This window comes from Euprymna scolopes, chromosome 26 (genome assembly GCF_053919585.1).
Source record: "Euprymna scolopes isolate OS-2025 chromosome 26, ASM5391958v1, whole genome shotgun sequence".
NCBI lineage: Eukaryota > Metazoa > Mollusca > Cephalopoda > Sepiida > Sepiolidae > Euprymna > Euprymna scolopes.
In genome coordinates, this window is record NC_136507.1 from 53195822 (window position 1) to 53216267 (window position 20446).

General features: G+C 27.2%; 1 protein-coding gene across 3 annotated transcripts in view; it reads right to left on the minus strand.

Annotated features, from left to right (window-relative positions):
- LOC145248055 (tyrosine-protein phosphatase non-receptor type 13-like) overlaps window positions 1-20446 on the minus strand; it is a 277255-nt gene that overhangs the window by 44937 nt on the left and 211872 nt on the right. For 2 of the 3 annotated variants that reach the window (XR_013863319.1, XM_080109809.1), the window contains 6 exons: window positions 20121-20171; window positions 18032-18258; window positions 14310-14410; window positions 8906-8979; window positions 6975-7033; window positions 682-732 (listed from right to left, as the gene is read on the minus strand). Coding sequence is in view for 1 of the 3 variants with exons in the window: in XM_080109809.1 (XP_079965935.1) it covers window positions 726-732; window positions 6975-7033; window positions 8906-8979; window positions 14310-14410; window positions 18032-18258; window positions 20121-20171 (519 nt within the window). In the remaining 2 variants the exon portion in view is untranslated. Of the gene's footprint in view, window positions 1-681; window positions 733-6974; window positions 7034-8905; window positions 8980-14309; window positions 14411-18031; window positions 18259-20120; window positions 20172-20446 lie in introns of those variants that run through there. The other variant, XM_080109808.1, reaches the window with a different exon arrangement.

A 20446-nucleotide genomic window follows, 5' to 3' on the forward strand; every position in this document is an offset into this window, starting at 1 on the left:
TGGCTGCTGTTCACATAATTGGAATTTTATTGAGTGGAAGCAATTTATTTCTCCTCCTATCTCTTGTTGTTGTCGTTATCTTTTGTTTCTTTTTTGATAACTGGTCGTAAATGTTATTAATAAAAAATAGCACAAAATAAAAATTTCTTTTAATCTTCTCTGAGAGAAATTAACAGTAAAAACATTAAAAGAAAATTTGAATCAACATGAGCTAAGTTACATGAACTATTATTGCTAGTCCTGGCAACATGAGCTATCCCTCTCAGTACTAGGGGAAAAGTATTTAGTAGTTGTATTAAGCGTAGGATACTGTATTGTGTTGAGTGTTCAGTTCTTACTTGCTTGTCTTAAGCATAATTATAGAGCAATGAGCAGATGAATATGTAATGTCGGATCGAATCAGAACGAATAAAGAATTCAACACTAATAAAAATCTGTCAATTATAAAAGTTATAATTATAAAAATCTGTCAATTATAAAAATTACAATTATAAAAATCTATGAATTATATAAATTACAATTATAAAAATCTATAAATTACAAAATTACTGTCATTTCAGGTAATTGCGACAATTTGTTAATTTGATTACACTTTTAAAATTAAGTTGTCCACTAAACAGATTTCAAATACTGTAATTTACATGGAATAACAAATATTTGAAGAAAGTATGCATATCTTACCATTAGAATATTTTTCATGAAGAGATGGGTGTGACAAATATGGACTAGAACCTGTAAAGTAGAAACGATAAGTACAAAGAAATTAGAATTGTACAAAAGAAATTTTAAACACTTTTTTTTTAAAACTTACATTTTTTTTAAACCTGGAACAATTGCTTTTTTGAAAGTTATATTTAAATTTTAAAGTATTTCACAAGATTTGATTTACCATAAGCATTTAAACACATACATTTTTTTTCTAACCAAGAGTAATTGGTTTTTTGAAAGTATAACTCTCAAAAAAGCAATTGCTCTAGGTTAAATTTTGGAGTATTCATAGGATTCGATTTATTATAAGTATGGTAACAAGTCAATCATATAAATCAGCACGGTACACATGATTTTGACCGACTTGATTTTGTTTTTCATATTGGCTTCACCAATTCCTTCTAAAATCGGTTAATTATAGGAGAGAACCACGTGAAGGTTGCCAACATCCATAAGTGAAATTCGAATTTGACACATGCAGGTCATTAGCCTGCACCGTTATCCACTTTACGACAGTAATTTCTCATTTCCAAATTAATGAACTTGAAGCGGTTGATATGCTGTAAAAGCAGATACTCCAAATCAAGCTAAGCAAATGAAAGATGTGTTTCCTTAGTTACTTGCCTTCCCACGAGGGAAAAGTTAGATACAAATCTGATTGATAACATGAGAAAAATTAAGCTCACCAAAAAGAGGCACACTGACTGAGAACAAAAATGACTATATAGTTCCGTTCACACTCAATCACAAATGAAAGAGTATAAATAAAATGTAAAGAAGAGTGAAACGTTATGATTTTCTTGCAACCTTTAATTCCAAGTTGGCCTGATACTCTTGCTCCAATCAAACAAGTAAATTTATATAAATTTGCATAGTACGACTTTTTGATTGGCTTGATTCTGTACTTAGCATTGATTTCTCCTGGAATCTTTTAGAATCAGATTGAGGAGGAACGGCATTAAGATTGCCAACATCCAAAAGTAAAAGTGATACCAACTGGATCTGAAATTGGCGCACCTAGATTATTAATCATTAAGACCATCTCCCCATAAAAATGGTGTGTAAATATTAAATCATATTTAATAAAAAATGGATTTAGTAATAATGGTAAAAACATAAATTTACAAGGAGATTTTGGGGGTCTATCAGATTAAATATTTAGAATTTTAGATGCATATGCTGAGTGCTGGAAGTGCTTGCAATTTTAGCTCTACCATTAGGATAAAATCAACATGGGTGGGAAGTACTCTGAAACTAATGTGTCTTTTGATACTGTCTAATTTGAAGAGGAACCGTGCTTGCAATCAAAGACTATCCTGAAAATATGATAAAGAATCAAAAATGAAAAAATAAAAAATAACCATTAACTACTTAATAAGATGTAGTCTATATACACAAAACTATGAAACTGATAAAGGTTAGTTACAAATTGAATTCTAGAAATAGATAGACCCATTAGAGTGTGAAAAGCAATATTTCTCTCAATCTTTTTTCTGGTAATTACTCGTAAGAAAACCTTCTCTGACTTTACATATCAAAATAATGCTGAGCTCCCTTGAAACAATATTTCTAACCATCCATCTGATCTGTTGTGAGGATTAATTTCTGTCTGACATCTTTGTTTTTAGTCCTGACATTTATTCAGTCTATATTTTCAGAAATATGCAGGTCAGTCAGTGCAAGGGTATTTGGGTCTAAAAATATAATTACTTGTAATTTATATACAACAGACAAAAGAATGTCTGCCAGATTTACATTTTAAGTTAGTTCCAATCATCACAACTACAATTCAAATTTCTGCAAGACTACATTATCAAGAGACACAAATACTGACTATTCAAATATGCACACACACACACACACACACACACACACACACACACACACACACACACACACACACACACAGACACACACACTATGATGAATTCGTTTGGCTCAGAGTATGCTCCAAAGATTCAACAGATCCACAAGTAAGAACACCATTGATAGGATGATTGGCAGAAGAAAGACGAACACATGGGTATGATTACAATAAGCAATTTAATATAATGTTATAATGAGAAGGTGGGGGAAAAAATGAAAATAAAACCATCTTCCAGCAATTACTAATAAGAACACCTTTCTCAGCCTCTGGTAACTGAGACTAAAAAATACTTATAGGCGCTTATATAAACTGCTTCGGATTCATGACCCTCATTTATTAACAGATTAGCGGGGGCGGGGGGCTTCAAAGAAAAAGACATTTTTACACGAACTAATCAACGATTTTTTTTCCAATTTTTCGATATTATTTTTTTGATTTTTCCAATTTTTTGCTCTTTCTAATGATGCCACATTGGTGCCTGAGAAAAGTTTTTAGCAGACAGACACACACACACACACACACACACACACACACACACACACACACAGATGTTTGAGATTTATTTAATAGATTAGTTGTGAGGCGGCTGGCGTTGCCCAGTTGTAAAAAAAAAAAAACAGGACTTGGGTGGCATCAGCCAGAAGCTAAACAGAAACCAAAATTTTGTAAGCAAAAAAAAAAAAAAAAAAAGAAAAAATTCATGTGTACCGCGTGCGAATTCACATAACTCAAGTTAGTAAGTGAACACCTTATTGATGGGCCTACAAGGATATAAATGTTATGACGTTGCAAATGTAGCTATTTAAAATGGAAGAACATAATGACAGTTAATGCATGCACAGTTTTCAAACTGTCAAATACAATACACTTCAAATAAAACAGCATTTCTACACGAAATAATCAACGATTTTTTAAAATGTTTTGTCCGAGAGATCACTTTTTCTAACGATGCCACGTTTGTGCCTGTATGATGCGGATGACAAAAGTTTTTTGGGGCACACAAACGCACACGCACACCCACACACACACACTTTAATCATCTATGATTTAATGATATTGTTGGGGGTTTATCTAATGAAATATTTCAGAAATTTTGATTTGTACATTTTTCTATTATATTTTGTTTTTCAAATTATGACATATTCTTTTGAAAAATTGCTTGGAAAAAAATACATTTTCCGGCAAGTATTTTATTAATTTTATTTTTTTATCTGTTATTACAAAAAATACTTTATTAATTTAACTTTTTATCTGTAATTAAAAAATATTTCATCAATTCTATTTTTAAACCTGTAATCACAAAAATGTCATTTATTTTTTTATCTCTAATTACGATAAATAATTTCGTTTCATTATTATTATGTATACGTATGCGTATATTATGTATATGTATTATATGAATGCAATTCAATAATGTTGTATTATTAAAAATTTTATAATATTAACTATGAATTTATTAAAAAATCATGTATCCGCAAAAAGATTTAAGGCATATATTGCACATGTTGATCGTTCGTTGTAGAAAAAATATGAAAAATGTGGATGATGTTACGAACCTGTGAATTGAGCCATTCTGAGGCAGGTGGAATTCATTTCATGCAAGCATGCAGGTGACGGCACTGGTGCCAAGTTTTCGAGTGATTGCATCGAGGAAAATAAATGGTTAGATGGGATGGAAATGGGAGAATCATGCAAGTCATAGCTGGAATTACGGCAATTTGGCTTAGTCATGCTGCCACTGAAGAGAGGACAAAGAAACAATCAAAGAGGATGCAACACGTTTGTCTGGAGCAATGACGAATCTTCGATAGATTTGGTGTAACTTTATCCATTTTTTTTTTTTTTAAATTGAATATTTTAACTTTAAAATTTATTTTAATTTTTGTTTGTGAATGATAATTTTAAAACAAGGTTAAAAAAAAATATTGATCTAAAAATGAAAAAAGATTTTTTTACTTGAAGATTTCAACACAAAGGTAAATCAATTATATATAAATTTTGAAAACTATCTTTTTGGATTATTCAGACTATTATTCTCATCTTGATTGTTGTTTTCACAATGTTTTGTTTGATATAGTCTCTGATCTTCTTTAGGTGCATATGTTTGAATTTGAGAAGCTTTGTCAAACTTAGAAACTTATATGGAATTTTGAACTGAACCCTTTATTTAATCCATGGGGTAGATTGTTTTTATTTCATCAATAATGATCATGTAAGAAATGCTAGAGCCGGTAACAAGGATTGAACCTTAAACTCTCAGAAGACTGTCACTTAACGCCTTTATCTGTTGTACCACATGTTCATGTGGAGAATTCTAGTCTGGATTTTGGAAGCCTTAAATCTAAGCTTAATTAATAATAACTAAGAATAAAACATTAAAACAATATTTAACACTTCTACTTGGTTATGGCTGATGGAACAAGAATAATCTACCTGTGTGGATTTATTAAAAGGTTGAGTTCGAAATTCTGCATAAGTTGCCAAATTTAAGGAAGTATATAAAGTTCTAAAAAATGCACCTGAAGAAGTTTAGAAGATTATGAAAATAACAACCAAAATAAAAATAGTTGTTCAAATGATACAAATTATCAATCCTCATCTAAAAAAAAATTTGAAAATAATGAAAAAAAAAAAAAACTAAATTATTTTTTTTTTTTTTTAATTAAAAAATTTCTTGAATCATATTCTTATTCCTGGTCCACCCCAATCACGTAAAAAAAAAGGCAGAAACAATATTAGCGTTCCACTTCATCTTGAGATTCATCATCGGTCAATGTACATATCGGAGCATGCCTAGTTTAGGGGACAGTTTGTGAGGATGTGTACCATAGTATGAATGTTGGCACTGCAGGGACACCAAGCATCCTGTAGACAGCCCCATTTGTGCAGGTTGTTCTGTGTTTTGGCAACCTTTGTTCAGGCCTGATTGAGTGTTACACACTTTTTCTGGGGGAATTTAGAGCCTGATGGGAAGTCTTCTTTCGGTGCCAGAAGAGCCTCGTTGTTTTCTTTGACCGAGTCATTCCACCAATGCAAGCAGAAGGACGCTAGTGTTGTTCATCCGAGGCCTGTGATGGTGGCAAAGCTCGTGCAGGTAAGACTCAGGCAAGCAGTGACATGATAAAACCCACATGAACTTGGTGAACAACTAAAATCGATTTATTAATATAGTCAAAGTTATTGCAGAGAACAGTAACTATATAGTCATATGTAATTGTTATATGCATATTTGTATTGCCATCTATTTTTGTGGCATGTCAGCTGGAATATGTTTTTTTTGTTTTTCCAAATTGCTAATCACAGATTAAACATGCAAAAATGTTGCAGCTATTTTGACTTCAATATTTTAAAATAAGTCTTTTAAAATTACCGCCTGCTTAAAAAAAAATGAATAAATTAAAAAAATAAATAAATCAAAGAGGAAATGGGAGAAACAACTGATTTACAAGTCAAAGCAATGCATACAAATAAAATAGAGTTATCTCCCAAATTTTTAAACAAACTAGAATTATCCCCCTTGAAATATTGTAAATGCAGGCAAGAAAAAAAAATGATTGTTGTTCCCTAGAATGAAATATAATAAAGAAACCATACATACACACACACACAAAAGTATTTTGAACAAACTCTTTTTTGAGGCCAATGTTTGAAGCAGAGGTGGAGTACTTATAGAATGTTGGCATATTTTGATAATTGCTTTTTAATTTTAAATCTTTACACCATAGTAAGATTCCCTATACACCTAAATAAAAATGCAACCCATGGAGTTGTTAATAAAATGCATACTCTTTTCTATAATCCAATCATATTTCGTACAAATAAACTTCAATCTATGTCTGATTTATTTGCTAAACTTAAAATATTAATGCCCAACAGTCTTTGTTTTATTGCCATTCAATGATATGAGGGGATCACTTTGGTAATCGCCTCAATAGTAGAAAGAGTGATCCAGAATGGTCTTAACACTAATCTCAGATTTTTATTTGTGGAGTTATCTCAAAGGTACTATCTATCAAAATAAGTTTCAGATCATGTCTGAGCCGAAGAGGGTCACCACAGTCAAAATCAAGGCAGTGTCATAGGAATGTGTAAGAGTTATTAATAATTTTGCACATTGTAAAACAAAGATTGCTGTAGATTTGGTACAGGCATATACTGAAGTTTATTTGTATCAAATGGGTTGCAGCAAGAATTGTGGATTTTATTAACGAGTCCATTTTCTTTTAGGTCAGGAAAAGGATACCTTATATTACAACTATCGTATTAGACTACAGCAACACAGATTTTTTTTTTTTTGCATGCTGATATGATTATGTACAAACATTAATAACTGCCCTATTTTTTTTATTATGTGATGAATCATGCAGAGGAGTTTTGTTGTTTTTTTTAAAATATTAACCTTAATTGGACAGGAACGTTTTGATCTTCATTTGGAAGTGGAGAGACGGGAGATGATAACTGCAAAAAGACAATAAAAAGGATTAAAGGTAAAATCAAATCATAATAAACAACTTTTAAATTTGTACTCATACATAAATTAAGAATCACCATTTTTTATTTTTTTATTTTATTAAATGTTGTTTTTAATTCTAATTAAATATTCATGTTTATTCTTTGGGCTCAGTATACTTCCCTTGAATCAGATTCAAGTTTTCTCCACATTATTATTTACTAAAGTTAGGACGAACTTTTGAATTATGAAATATGTAAAAGAAGGTCTAATCTTAAATTACTGATATTAACGTTACTGAATCAAAACATCTTAAGTTACTGGGGGTGTTTGAATAACCAGCTGATCCATAGAATGTTGTGAAAGCAAAATGATATACAAGCTAAAAATCAAATTGAATAAAAAATATAAAATATGTTTAGAGTAAAGGAATTTATTACTGGAACTGAAAAAGGAATATATTCCCAGATTCTAGGAATAAACTTACAGTTTGCTTACATGCCCATATGTACATAAACCCACACATCAATATACATATCAACATCACACGCAACAGATGCTGTTGATAATTCAACAACATCGCATGCAGTTGTCACTGCTGCTGCTTCCTTTTCTAAACACATGTGAATGTATACATATCCACAATTGAAATAAAAAAAAATTAACAATTAACCTTAACCTGATAGTAAATCATAATACAATTTGCAATTTTTAAGATTTCAGGATTAAATTAAGACTATAATGTAAAAGTTGACTCCTTTTTTACTCCAGAAAAGAACCTACAACTATTAAAAAAAAAATACTTATGCAGAATAAGGATCGTGTTATCGGCGGAATTTTCCAAGTACTTTATGTAAAATGGAAGAAGATGCCGGATGAAAGTTTTGTGATTTTTGGTTTTCATGTAAATGCTGGCCATTTTTTCATTGAAAAATATATTTCTGTTATTATGAAGATAATTCAATGAAAAATTACCTGTAAAATGAAAACGATATTGATTTTTTTTTTGTTACAAAGAAAATACAATTTTTACATAACTTTAAGAGAATTAAAATTTAAATCAAGAAAAAAAAACACTCATTGTCAGGTAAGTTTCATGAATAAATATTTATTTTTTAATAACAACTGATACCAAACAAAAGTTTTTTTTTCTTATGAGTTTTTATTTTTTTATGATGTTTTTGTTGAAATCAAGATAAATATTTAGTTGTTTTATTTTAAATAATAAACCAATGATGAAAATTAAATGTTTTCTTAAATGGTGTTGGCTGCTGCTATTTCATTGGCTCAGCATTTCAACACCCTTTGGTGTTTTACATTGCCCTTATTCTGCATAAATATCAAAAAGGAAAAAAAAGGCAAACAAAATGTTTTGATGAACAGGTGAGGTTTAATATTATAAGACAACTTCTTCTTTGGACTTTTAAGTGTTGGCTACCTTTTAGTGAGAGAGAGAGAGAGAGAGAGAGAGAGAGAGAGAGAGAGAGAGAGAGAGAGAGAGAGAGAGAGAGAGAGAGAGAGAGAGAGACGAATAAGACAGGTTGCTTGTTTCCTTACACCTAGTTACATTGTGTAAAACTTGGGAGTGGTGTCATATTTTAACTGAAAAGAGGAAGATCTCCTTTGGAAGTCATATGGTTTCACCAACTTCCGTTTACTAAAAGTTAAATTCTGTCAATCACTCCTTCATTCAACTAATGGATTTCATTATGTGAAATAATCATTGTTGAATTGTCTACTTGAAAAAAAACAAAACAAAAAACAAACAAACACAAAACAAAAAGGAAAGATTAAGGTTCCCATGTAGAAATCCACATGGTTAGTTTTGCGAATTTAATAAACGTAGAAGAAAATGGTCTAACATAAGAATTAAAAAATACCTGAAACATCTCATCATCTTCATCCTCTTCGTCCAAATCAGCAAATGCAATGTCTGCAAACATAGGAGGTTCAACTGGAAAGTAAAATTAACGAAAATTAAGAGATAAATTCATGCAATTCTTATATAAATACGTTATTACATCGCTTATTTAACAATCATTTTAGAATATGACTTTAACAGATGCTCGATACCAATATTATACGTTAAAACAATATATATCTATAAAAGAGAATGTGTGTCTCAACCTATATACTCAACATTTTTAATCCAAAAACTTGAAATTTGGTATATAGAGTATTCAAACATGTGGAAATTTTTTTTATCCATTTTCATCCGGAAAAGGTCAGCTAAGGGGTCAAAAATGAAAAATTGGTGCATGAGGGGATCATCAGATTTTTATCTGTCAACTGCTTCATGAATACGCACCTGCATGAATTGTTTAAATGACAGATTACTTATAAATAGATTTGGTTGTTGGTTGTTTTACGGCATATCAACACTTTTCAGGTTATTTAATGCTGAATCCAGTTATTTTGAAGAAATTTTTTTAATAGAATATATATATATATTTTTTTTTAAGTTAGTTTCCTATTTAACCCATAGCTGGGACCCTAACAGGTACTACCACTCCAGGTCAGAGTGGACCTGGGAGCAATGGCAATTAAAGGGTGGCTCCACACTCCCCAAAGCTCGCTTGGATATAGTTTAAGATCATATCCAGGACCTATAAGTAGATTTGAAAACACCTTTTAAAGATCGTTTCAAGTAAGCCTAATGGTTATCGTACTTGAGTCACTGTCGTGAGGTTTTGGTTTTGATCACAGCTCAAGTATTTTTGTTTTACTTACAAGAAGTGAAATTGTTTAGAAAAAACAATACTCGCATACACATGTTTCAGTTTCTGTATAAATTAAAATATAATATTTAGGCGTATTATTTATATATTTATATATATAATAATAATAATTAGGCATATTATATATATATATATATATATAATATTTAGGCGTATTATATATATATATATATATAATATTTAGGCGTATTATATATATATATAATATTTAGGCGTATTATATATATATATAATAATTAGGCATATTATATATATATATATAATAATTAGGCATATTATATATATATATATTATTTAGGCGTATTATATATATATATATATAATATTTAGGCGTATTATATATATATATATATATAATATTTAGGCGTATTATATATATATATATATAATATTTAGGCGTATTATATATATATAATATTTAGGCGTATTATATATATATATATATATATATATATATATATATAATATTTAGGCGTATTATATATGTATATATAATATTTAGGCGTATTATATATATATATATATATATATATATATGATATTTAGGCGTATTATATATATATAATATTTAGGCGTATTATATATATATATATAATATTTAGGCGTATTATATATATATATATAATATTTAGGCGTATTATATATATATATAATATTTAGGCGTATTATATATATATAATATTTAGGCATATTATATATATATAATATTTAGGCATATTATATATATATAATATTTAGGCATATTATATATATATATATATATATATAATATTTAGGCGTATTATATATATATAATATTTAGGCGTATTATATATATATATAATATTTAGGCGTATTATATATATATATATATATATATATATAATATTTAGGCGTATTATATATATATATAATATTTAGGCGTATTATATATATATAATATTTAGGCGTATTATATATATAATATTTAGGCGTATTATATATATATATATATATATAATAATTAGGCATATTATATATATATATAATATTTAGGCGTATTATATATATATAATATTTAGGCGTATTATATATATATATAATATTTAGGCGTATTATATATATATATATATATAATAATTAGGCGTATTATATATATATATATATATATAATATTTAAGCGTATTATATATATATATATAATATTTAGGCGTATTATATATATATATATAATATTTAGGCGTATTATATATATATATATAATATTTAGGCGTATTATATATATATATAATATTTAGGCGTATTATATATATATATATAATATTTAGGCGTATTATATATATATATATATAATATTTAGGCGTATTATATATATATATAATATTTAGGCGTATTATATATATATATAATAATTAGGCATATTATATATATATATATAATAATTAGGCATATTATATATATATATATTATTTAGGCGTATTATATATATATATATATAATATTTAGGCGTATTATATATATATATATATATAATATTTAGGCGTATTATATATATATATATATAATATTTAGGCGTATTATATATATATAATATTTAGGCGTATTATATATATATATATATATATATATATATATATATAATATTTAGGCGTATTATATATGTATATATAATATTTAGGCGTATTATATATATATATATATATATATATATATGATATTTAGGCGTATTATATATATATAATATTTAGGCGTATTATATATATATATATAATATTTAGGCGTATTATATATATATATATAATATTTAGGCGTATTATATATATATATAATATTTAGGCGTATTATATATATATAATATTTAGGCATATTATATATATATAATATTTAGGCATATTATATATATATAATATTTAGGCATATTATATATATATATATATATATAATATTTAGGCGTATTATATATATATAATATTTAGGCGTATTATATATATATATAATATTTAGGCGTATTATATATATATATATATATATATATATAATATTTAGGCGTATTATATATATATATAATATTTAGGCGTATTATATATATATAATATTTAGGCGTATTATATATATAATATTTAGGCGTATTATATATATATATATATATATAATAATTAGGCATATTATATATATATATAATATTTAGGCGTATTATATATATATAATATTTAGGCGTATTATATATATATATAATATTTAGGCGTATTATATATATATATATATATAATAATTAGGCGTATTATATATATATATATATATAATATTTAAGCGTATTATATATATATATATAATATTTAGGCGTATTATATATATATATATAATATTTAGGCGTATTATATATATATATATAATATTTAGGCGTATTATATATATATATAATATTTAGGCGTATTATATATATATATATAATATTTAGGCGTATTATATATATATATATATATAATATTTAGGCGTATTATATATATATATAATATTTAGGCGTATTATATATATATATAATAATTAGGCATATTATATATATATATATAATAATTAGGCATATTATATATATATATATTATTTAGGCGTATTATATATATATATATATAATATTTAGGCGTATTATATATATATATATATAATATTTAGGCGTATTATATATATATATATATAATATTTAGGCGTATTATATATATATAATATTTAGGCGTATTATATATATATATATATATATATATATATATATATATAATATTTAGGCGTATTATATATGTATATATAATATTTAGGCGTATTATATATATATATATATATATATATATATGATATTTAGGCGTATTATATATATATAATATTTAGGCGTATTATATATATATATATAATATTTAGGCGTATTATATATATATATATAATATTTAGGCGTATTATATATATATATAATATTTAGGCGTATTATATATATATAATATTTAGGCATATTATATATATATAATATTTAGGCATATTATATATATATAATATTTAGGCATATTATATATATATATATATATAATATTTAGGCGTATTATATATATATAATATTTAGGCGTATTATATATATATATAATATTTAGGCGTATTATATATATATATATATATATATATATAATATTTAGGCGTATTATATATATATATAATATTTAGGCGTATTATATATATATAATATTTAGGCGTATTATATATATAATATTTAGGCGTATTATATATATATATATATATATAATAATTAGGCATATTATATATATATATAATATTTAGGCGTATTATATATATATAATATTTAGGCGTATTATATATATATATAATATTTAGGCGTATTATATATATATATATATATAATAATTAGGCGTATTATATATATATATATATATATAATATTTAAGCGTATTATATATATATATATAATATTTAGGCGTATTATATATATATATATAATATTTAGGCGTATTATATATATATATATAATATTTAGGCGTATTATATATATATATATAATATTTAGGCGTATTATATATATATATATAATATTTAGGCGTATTATATATATATATATATATAATATTTAGGCGTATTATATATATATATATATAATATTTAGGCGTATTATATATATATATATATATATATATATATAATATTTAGGCGTATTATATATATATATATATATATATATATATAATATTTAGGCGTATTATATATATATATATATATATATATATATACACACACACATTGAGAAACTAAGCGGATGACTGCAAGGAACAAATCAAATTCATGGGCACAGCTGATATTTTGTTTTCAGGTAAAGAAAAGTCAAAAGAAGGAAAAAAAAAATAAAAGATAGAAAGACGTGAGAAAATAAGAGTTAAACAAAGAAACGGAAAGCTAAACATAAATCTGACCCCCCCTACCCTGCTGATATACCTAAACGTTAGCAGTTGTACCCTTTCATTCTTACTACCTTATTTCTATTCATTATATGTACTATAATTTGTTATTAAAATCTGAGAAAGTCTTTCGATAAATAAAGACGAAATATCATAAGAGTTTGTATTCTTACAGTCAGTTTTTCCATTTATTTTCTGAATATTTTTCTGATTTGACAAAATATTTTCCACGAGCATTTGTGCAGTACTTTTTTTTTTATTAAATGTTCAAGCAGTATTATTGATTAAAAAAAATCAACTAAATAAGCTTGCTAACTGAATAAAGTATTGAATTGTTGGTTGTTACAACATAAGATGGTAAACACAAAAGTACATAAAAATTTTTCCATTTTTATTTTCCATATATTTTCATTAAAAACATATTTCATTAATATATTTTGAAAAGAAAACCAAAATAATTAAAAAAAGTTACATCTTTAAATATTGCTAAAAAAATTTTTTTTAAATGTAATTAAAAAAAAAAAGAAAATTTTTTAAAAATGTAATTGAAAAAAAAAAATTTTTTTTAAATGTAACTCAAACAAGAAAAATCTAGTTTTTAAATGTTATTCAAACTAACGAGCAAAATAAGTAACACTTACATGGCTTGCTATTTTGAGAGGGGGAAGTCACGCTTGATTGACTAAGTAATTTAAGCTGGAACTTATGTTGATCAGTTGACATTTGCAATAGATATCGTCCTCTGAAATTAAGAAAGAGAAACAAATACAAAAGATACAATTATAAATTTTAAAAGTTTTGCACAAATTTCAATCATTTTAAGGTTCCTTCCTCCTAATAGCTCAACTGCGCAAAGTTAAAACTTTTCTCAGCTGAGTAAACTTTTATCTTATATACTATTTACTATAACCTGTACCAACACGATACAGGAACAATATAAACAAACTAACATTTTAGAATTTTTTTCCTTGTTTAAATTTGAATTGTAGTTTGTAGGTTTAAGAAGATAATATAATGCAGAATAATTTTTTTTTTAAATAAACATTTATTTATTTAAAATCAAATTAGTTTCGACGATATACATCTTCGTCAGGCATAGTTTGTGTTTTTTAAAATCTTTCTCATGGGATGGTGTCACTAGAAAAATAAAGTCCATGTTAACGGTGTTTTGTTTTTTCGAATGTTCTAATCAGGAGTACAGCATACAATGATTTTTATCTTTCTAGTAACACAATACCACCACGAAGAAAAAACAAAAAACACAAATTATTTCTGTGCCTGATGAAGACGTATATCTTCATAACTAAGTTGATTAACAAAAAATAGATAAAATTAAAAGCAAAATTCTGTGTTGTTAAACTTACAAATTATAAACCAATATTTTATTTTTCATCACCAAAACACTGAAAAAGTATTCAATGTTAATGAAATTTTTAACACTTATTATTGAATATATTTTCTAATGAATACAAGTTTTCAAATATTATAGTGATTTTCAAGAGAGTGGAAGTCTCTGGTGGAAGTTATGTTTGGCATAGTAACGTTTTTCCTCTTCTTTTAATCCTCTTACAATTAAAAGTAATTCTATATAATTTTATGTGAAACATACTAAGGAAGCCTCCATAGCACTGTTGAGGCTATTTCTGCCAGATCCCTAAACAACTATGAATTAAGGAATTGGAACTGTCTATACATATCAATAGAAGTCAGTCGAATTTTCAAACTCAGGATCAAATAGCAATCAATCTGATATATAACTATTTGATTCGGGCTAACCTACTTTTTCTTTGTTGCTAGTACTCCCCACTAGTCTATTGGCACATACACATAGTACTTTTAATTCACTTTTACTTTCTGATAATATTTCAACCGGATAGGAGTACTGTTAAAGTGGATACATTTTTCATTGCTGCCAAACAGAAGCATGAGCTTAGCCCTTCATAAAATGTTTTGTAATTTTGTCTTCATATTTTAGCTGATAACCAATTATCTGTGCATAATAAAATAAACTTTAACCCTTTGGACCCTGACTAAATTAAGCAATAATCATCCCCCCAAAACAATAGGCAATTAACAAAATTATTTGATAACATATTAGAAGGCCAAAATATCGGCCGTGCCCTCCTTTTAGCTATTGCTAAGGTCGATATATCAGCCATGCTGGGTTAGAAAGGTTAAAAGACAAAATCACGGAAGTTTTTTTTTTTTCAGTTTCTAGTTGACACTAGTCAATAGTACAGAATACTATAGAGATCAGTGAGGTTTTAAAAAAAATATCAACATTAATATGTCAGAATGTTGCATAGGTGATGGACAATGCCGAAAAATATCGGATCCGGGCAAAACCAGATATAAATCAAATTGATGGCGATGATGTCAACACTACATTCCGATCAAAAAATCGAGATCATGAAACAATGAGAGAAAATATTTTAACGCGATTGGAATTGCTAAAAGTGCAGAACAATAAACATTCGAAATTTCAAATTAAGTGAACAATTAGATTCCGATCAAGGAATGTGGGTGATGTAAATATAAGTCATAAACAAAGGCAGTCAGTCAGACAGAAGAAAGAGAGAGAGAGAGAGAGAGAGAGAGAGAGAAAGATGCCAGCTGACACACTTCTGCTGTCACTGTAACAACAAAACACCTCCCCTGTACTGACCTCAACTCTCTCTCTTTTCATACTATCACTGTAATGTAAATAAAACTTTGTTGATTTTACAAGTTGTTGTTTGATTACAAAAATAATGGTCATCAATGTGTATATATTATGGCATGCATTTTGTAAAAGTGCGAACCATAAATATTATTTAGACGACAATATTACAAGAATGATAGAAACTAAATAGTTGATTAGATATCTGGACAAGTTGAATTCGCACAGCAATGAACGTAACTACTTGAGAATGCTAGAAATAAATAATTCACACATGTTAACTGACACAACGATGAACATTAAAGAAAAATAGATGAAGCTTTATTACGTTAATGAAATGAAAAATATGTAAATCTCAATTCTGTTGCTCATTTCCCTTTCATTGGTATTCCATTCTTCCTGTTTACAGCACCCTTTAAATTCACTTGTCATTAGTGATGGAATTTAATAAAAACTGAATTAGTGTGGGAAAGGGGGGGGAAGCGGGTATGAAATAAAACCCCATTGGCTCAAATGGAATACATAGAAAGCATTGCTAAGGCTACTGCAAAAAAGGTGGTTTCTCTTTACTTTGTGCGAGAAAATGTCTCACACCTGTCAGTATGATATCTCTACGAAGCAACCATTCATTCATGCATGTTGTATTGTTATCACAGCTGGTCTATGGAGTAACAAATAGCTTCTTTCTCTTCGATAGGATCCAAAAAACGAGTCTCTAATTTAATAGGTCTCATATTATCTACTAAGCTCCATCCTCTGTCCCATCCCTGCAATGTTGCTCCTCTATGCTTTTTTACTTTTTATGAAAGGTGCTCAGGTGAACTTACCAAATAAAAAAATGATTGCAAACTAACTGCTAGTTCGATTCAGAATTAATGGAAAATGATAAATTTTAAAGGGAATTCCAGTTTTTTAATTTATTGATGTTGCAATATTTTTTTACCTGTTAAGAGAGTATGACAAAGATTTGGGCGATTTTATTTATGTATAACCATGGGTGATAATAACGAACCAATCAGATGGCACAATCACTTTATAAAATATAATGAATCTCTTTGGATTCTTCAATGATAACTTTCCGATTTGACACATTCTGCTGATCCTAACTGGATTCTTTATCTGGAAAAGCTTCTCTGACTGAATTGATGCTGCCATTTCTTTTGCTTCGGACAACTACATTTTTTCTATTATGAGAATGGCTCAACACCCAAGAAAAATTCTTTTATCTAATGACAATTCTTGTTTATCATTACAAGGCATATTTAAAAAGTAAAAAAAAGAAACAAAACGGTATTAAATTGAGGAAAAAAAAATAAAGAATCAATAAAGATGGGATAAAGGGATTTCATTTTGGATGGAATATATGCAGACGTGTGTTCAGTTTCGGATATTGCAAAGATGGTGTCCAAGAGAATACATGCACTTACACAAAAAGAAAAATATAAAAAAATTTGGGATGGTGGGGGGACAGAAAAATAAATACAAAAAAATAAAGAAAAAAATTTAAAATGGACTAAAATGAAAATTATAAATAAAATAAATATAAAACAAAAGGATAAAATTAAAATGAGAAAAAAAAAAAACAGAAAAAAATGAAACGAAAAAATAACTGAAAAAAAAGAAAACCAAAAGAGAAAAAAAAAAAAAAAAATCCAAAAGAAAAGCCCCCCCCCCCCAATCAAACATTGAAATAATTTAACTTACTTTCGATGGCTGTTTGTATAGAAATAAACTTTTGAAGGTTTTCCTCCAACGGACGGGTCGGGTTTGATCTGGACAGTAACACGTTTGCCCTTAAATGAGAGCTTGTCAACCATATTCCACGGCTGACGGTCAACAATCACTCGTTCTTTTTTCAAATTTTCGGCAATGATCATACTGTGTGCCCCAATACCAATCCATGACATGCTGTTAGGGTTTTCATTTTTTGTCTGGAAAAAAGATGATAGAGGAACAAATAAAATTATTCAAGAAAAAGAAAATAAATGTTTTATAAATTTGTTGAGTGTATTTTTTGATGGCTTACATTAGAATCTTGCTAAATGTTGGATAACCGGTGAGTATATTTGCTAGTATAGATTTTAACACGAGTGAATGAGTGCAGGATTAAGTGATCATGGTGTGTCAAATAAAGGACATTGAAAGAATGTATTGAGAATAACGTATCACTAGTGGAAGAGTTGAATATAACGTCATGGGGATGAAAGCAAGGAAGAATGTTTACACATTGATGTAGACCAGCTTGGGAGTTTGAAGCAAACTGCTAATAACAATATGTCCTAATGACAAAATTGTGAAGTTACACGCGACCATTGACACTGACTGCCTGTCAGTCTATTCATCTATCTATAGCTACTTAGGTTAATATAACTGTCTCCTGTCTCCTACATAAATGAATATAAATTTTACTGATAATTATTTAATATTTTCTCTCAATAAATCTCCATTTCCAGAATTTGTCTTATCTTAATTCTTCTTACTATAATGCAATAAAAGTTAGACTAACAAAGGAAGAAAGAAAAAAAAATGGAAATACAACACAAATTGATTGAAGATTTCTTAGAAATCAAAATCTTATGTTCATTCTTGTTGCCAAACGATCAGCAAAATATTACTGTATTCAGTTCATGTTGCAGTTTCATCAGCCATGATCAGGTAGAAGTCTTAAGTAATTTGCAATTGTATTCTTAGTATCGTCCACACTGAGGATTGAACCTTCAACCTCCAGAAGAGTGTTACTTACAACTGAATTTTATGTAGTACTTTATCCATTATGCCACAAATTACTTGAGACCTCTACCTGTTAATAGCTGATGGAATGAAAGCATGCTACTCAATTGGATTAAATAAGAGTTCCATTCGAAATTTCATAGAGATATCTGAGTTCAACAGAAAAATTTTCTGGGTTCAACAAGAATAAGATTCAAGATGAGAACAGTAGTCTGAATAATCCAAATAATATAAATTATCAAGCCTCATCTCAAAAATTCAAAAAGATAACATCCTTATTATTATTAACATCGCATACTGTTACAATTTTATTCTACTTTTTATCATGGTTGTTTGGTTGGTTGTTTTTGTTTTATGGCATATCAACCCTTTTTCAGGTTATTTAATACTGAATCCAGTTATTTTGAAAATTTTTTTAATAGAATATATATTTTTTTTTCAAGTCGGTTTCTATTTAAACCCATAGTTGGGACCCTAACAGGTACTACTACTCTGAGTCAGAGTGGACCTGGGAGAAATGGCAATTAAAGGGTGGCTCCATACTTCCCAAAGCCTGCAAGCTGGGACCTCACCATTGGATATAGTTTAAGGTCATATCTAGGACCACTTTTTATCATGGAATCTATTGAACCATTAGACATAAATAAATGTTTTGAAACGTGGAGCTGAAAAGTGAATACATGCGGATTGAATTTTCATTTTGTATGACCCTTTCTAAACTGCAACAATACTCTTTGATGTTGAATTGTGGAATAAAACAGACGTTCTTATCTCTCCTCCTAATGGAGAAGTTAATGCTGAGTATTATGCAAAAATTGTAGTACATATACTCTAAAGAAATAATTTTTTTTTAAATCTACAAAAGAAAAATGAAAAAGAAAGTAAGAATGCTCAAAGCAAAAAAAAAAAAATATAAGTGTTGCAGTTTTTAATTACTATGACACAACTACGCTAACATTTAACATTCTGTAAACAAATTCATTAGGTTGTATCCAATATTATGTGTGTGAAAATAATTGAAGTAAAAATATATAATAATGTCTTTCCAATGAAAGTTACTTACTTTGTAAACTTTGTGAAAATGTGTCCCATATTCTGGAAGTTCTTGGACAAGCTAGAAAAAAATTATTGATTTTGTAAAGTAAAGATTGACTTATTACTTTAACTTATATAACAATTAACAATTATTGGTCAATTATTGATAAAACCAAAATAATAAACATGCACATCTTGATCGTAAGTGAATATTTGATGTATTCAAAACATCTTCATTGATTTTAAATTATGTAAACAGAGATTCTGAGAATAAATAATATACACATATTCTTTATGCTATGGATATGTTTCTGGGATAAAACGTTTTATTTAGGTTTAAAATTACATTTTTGT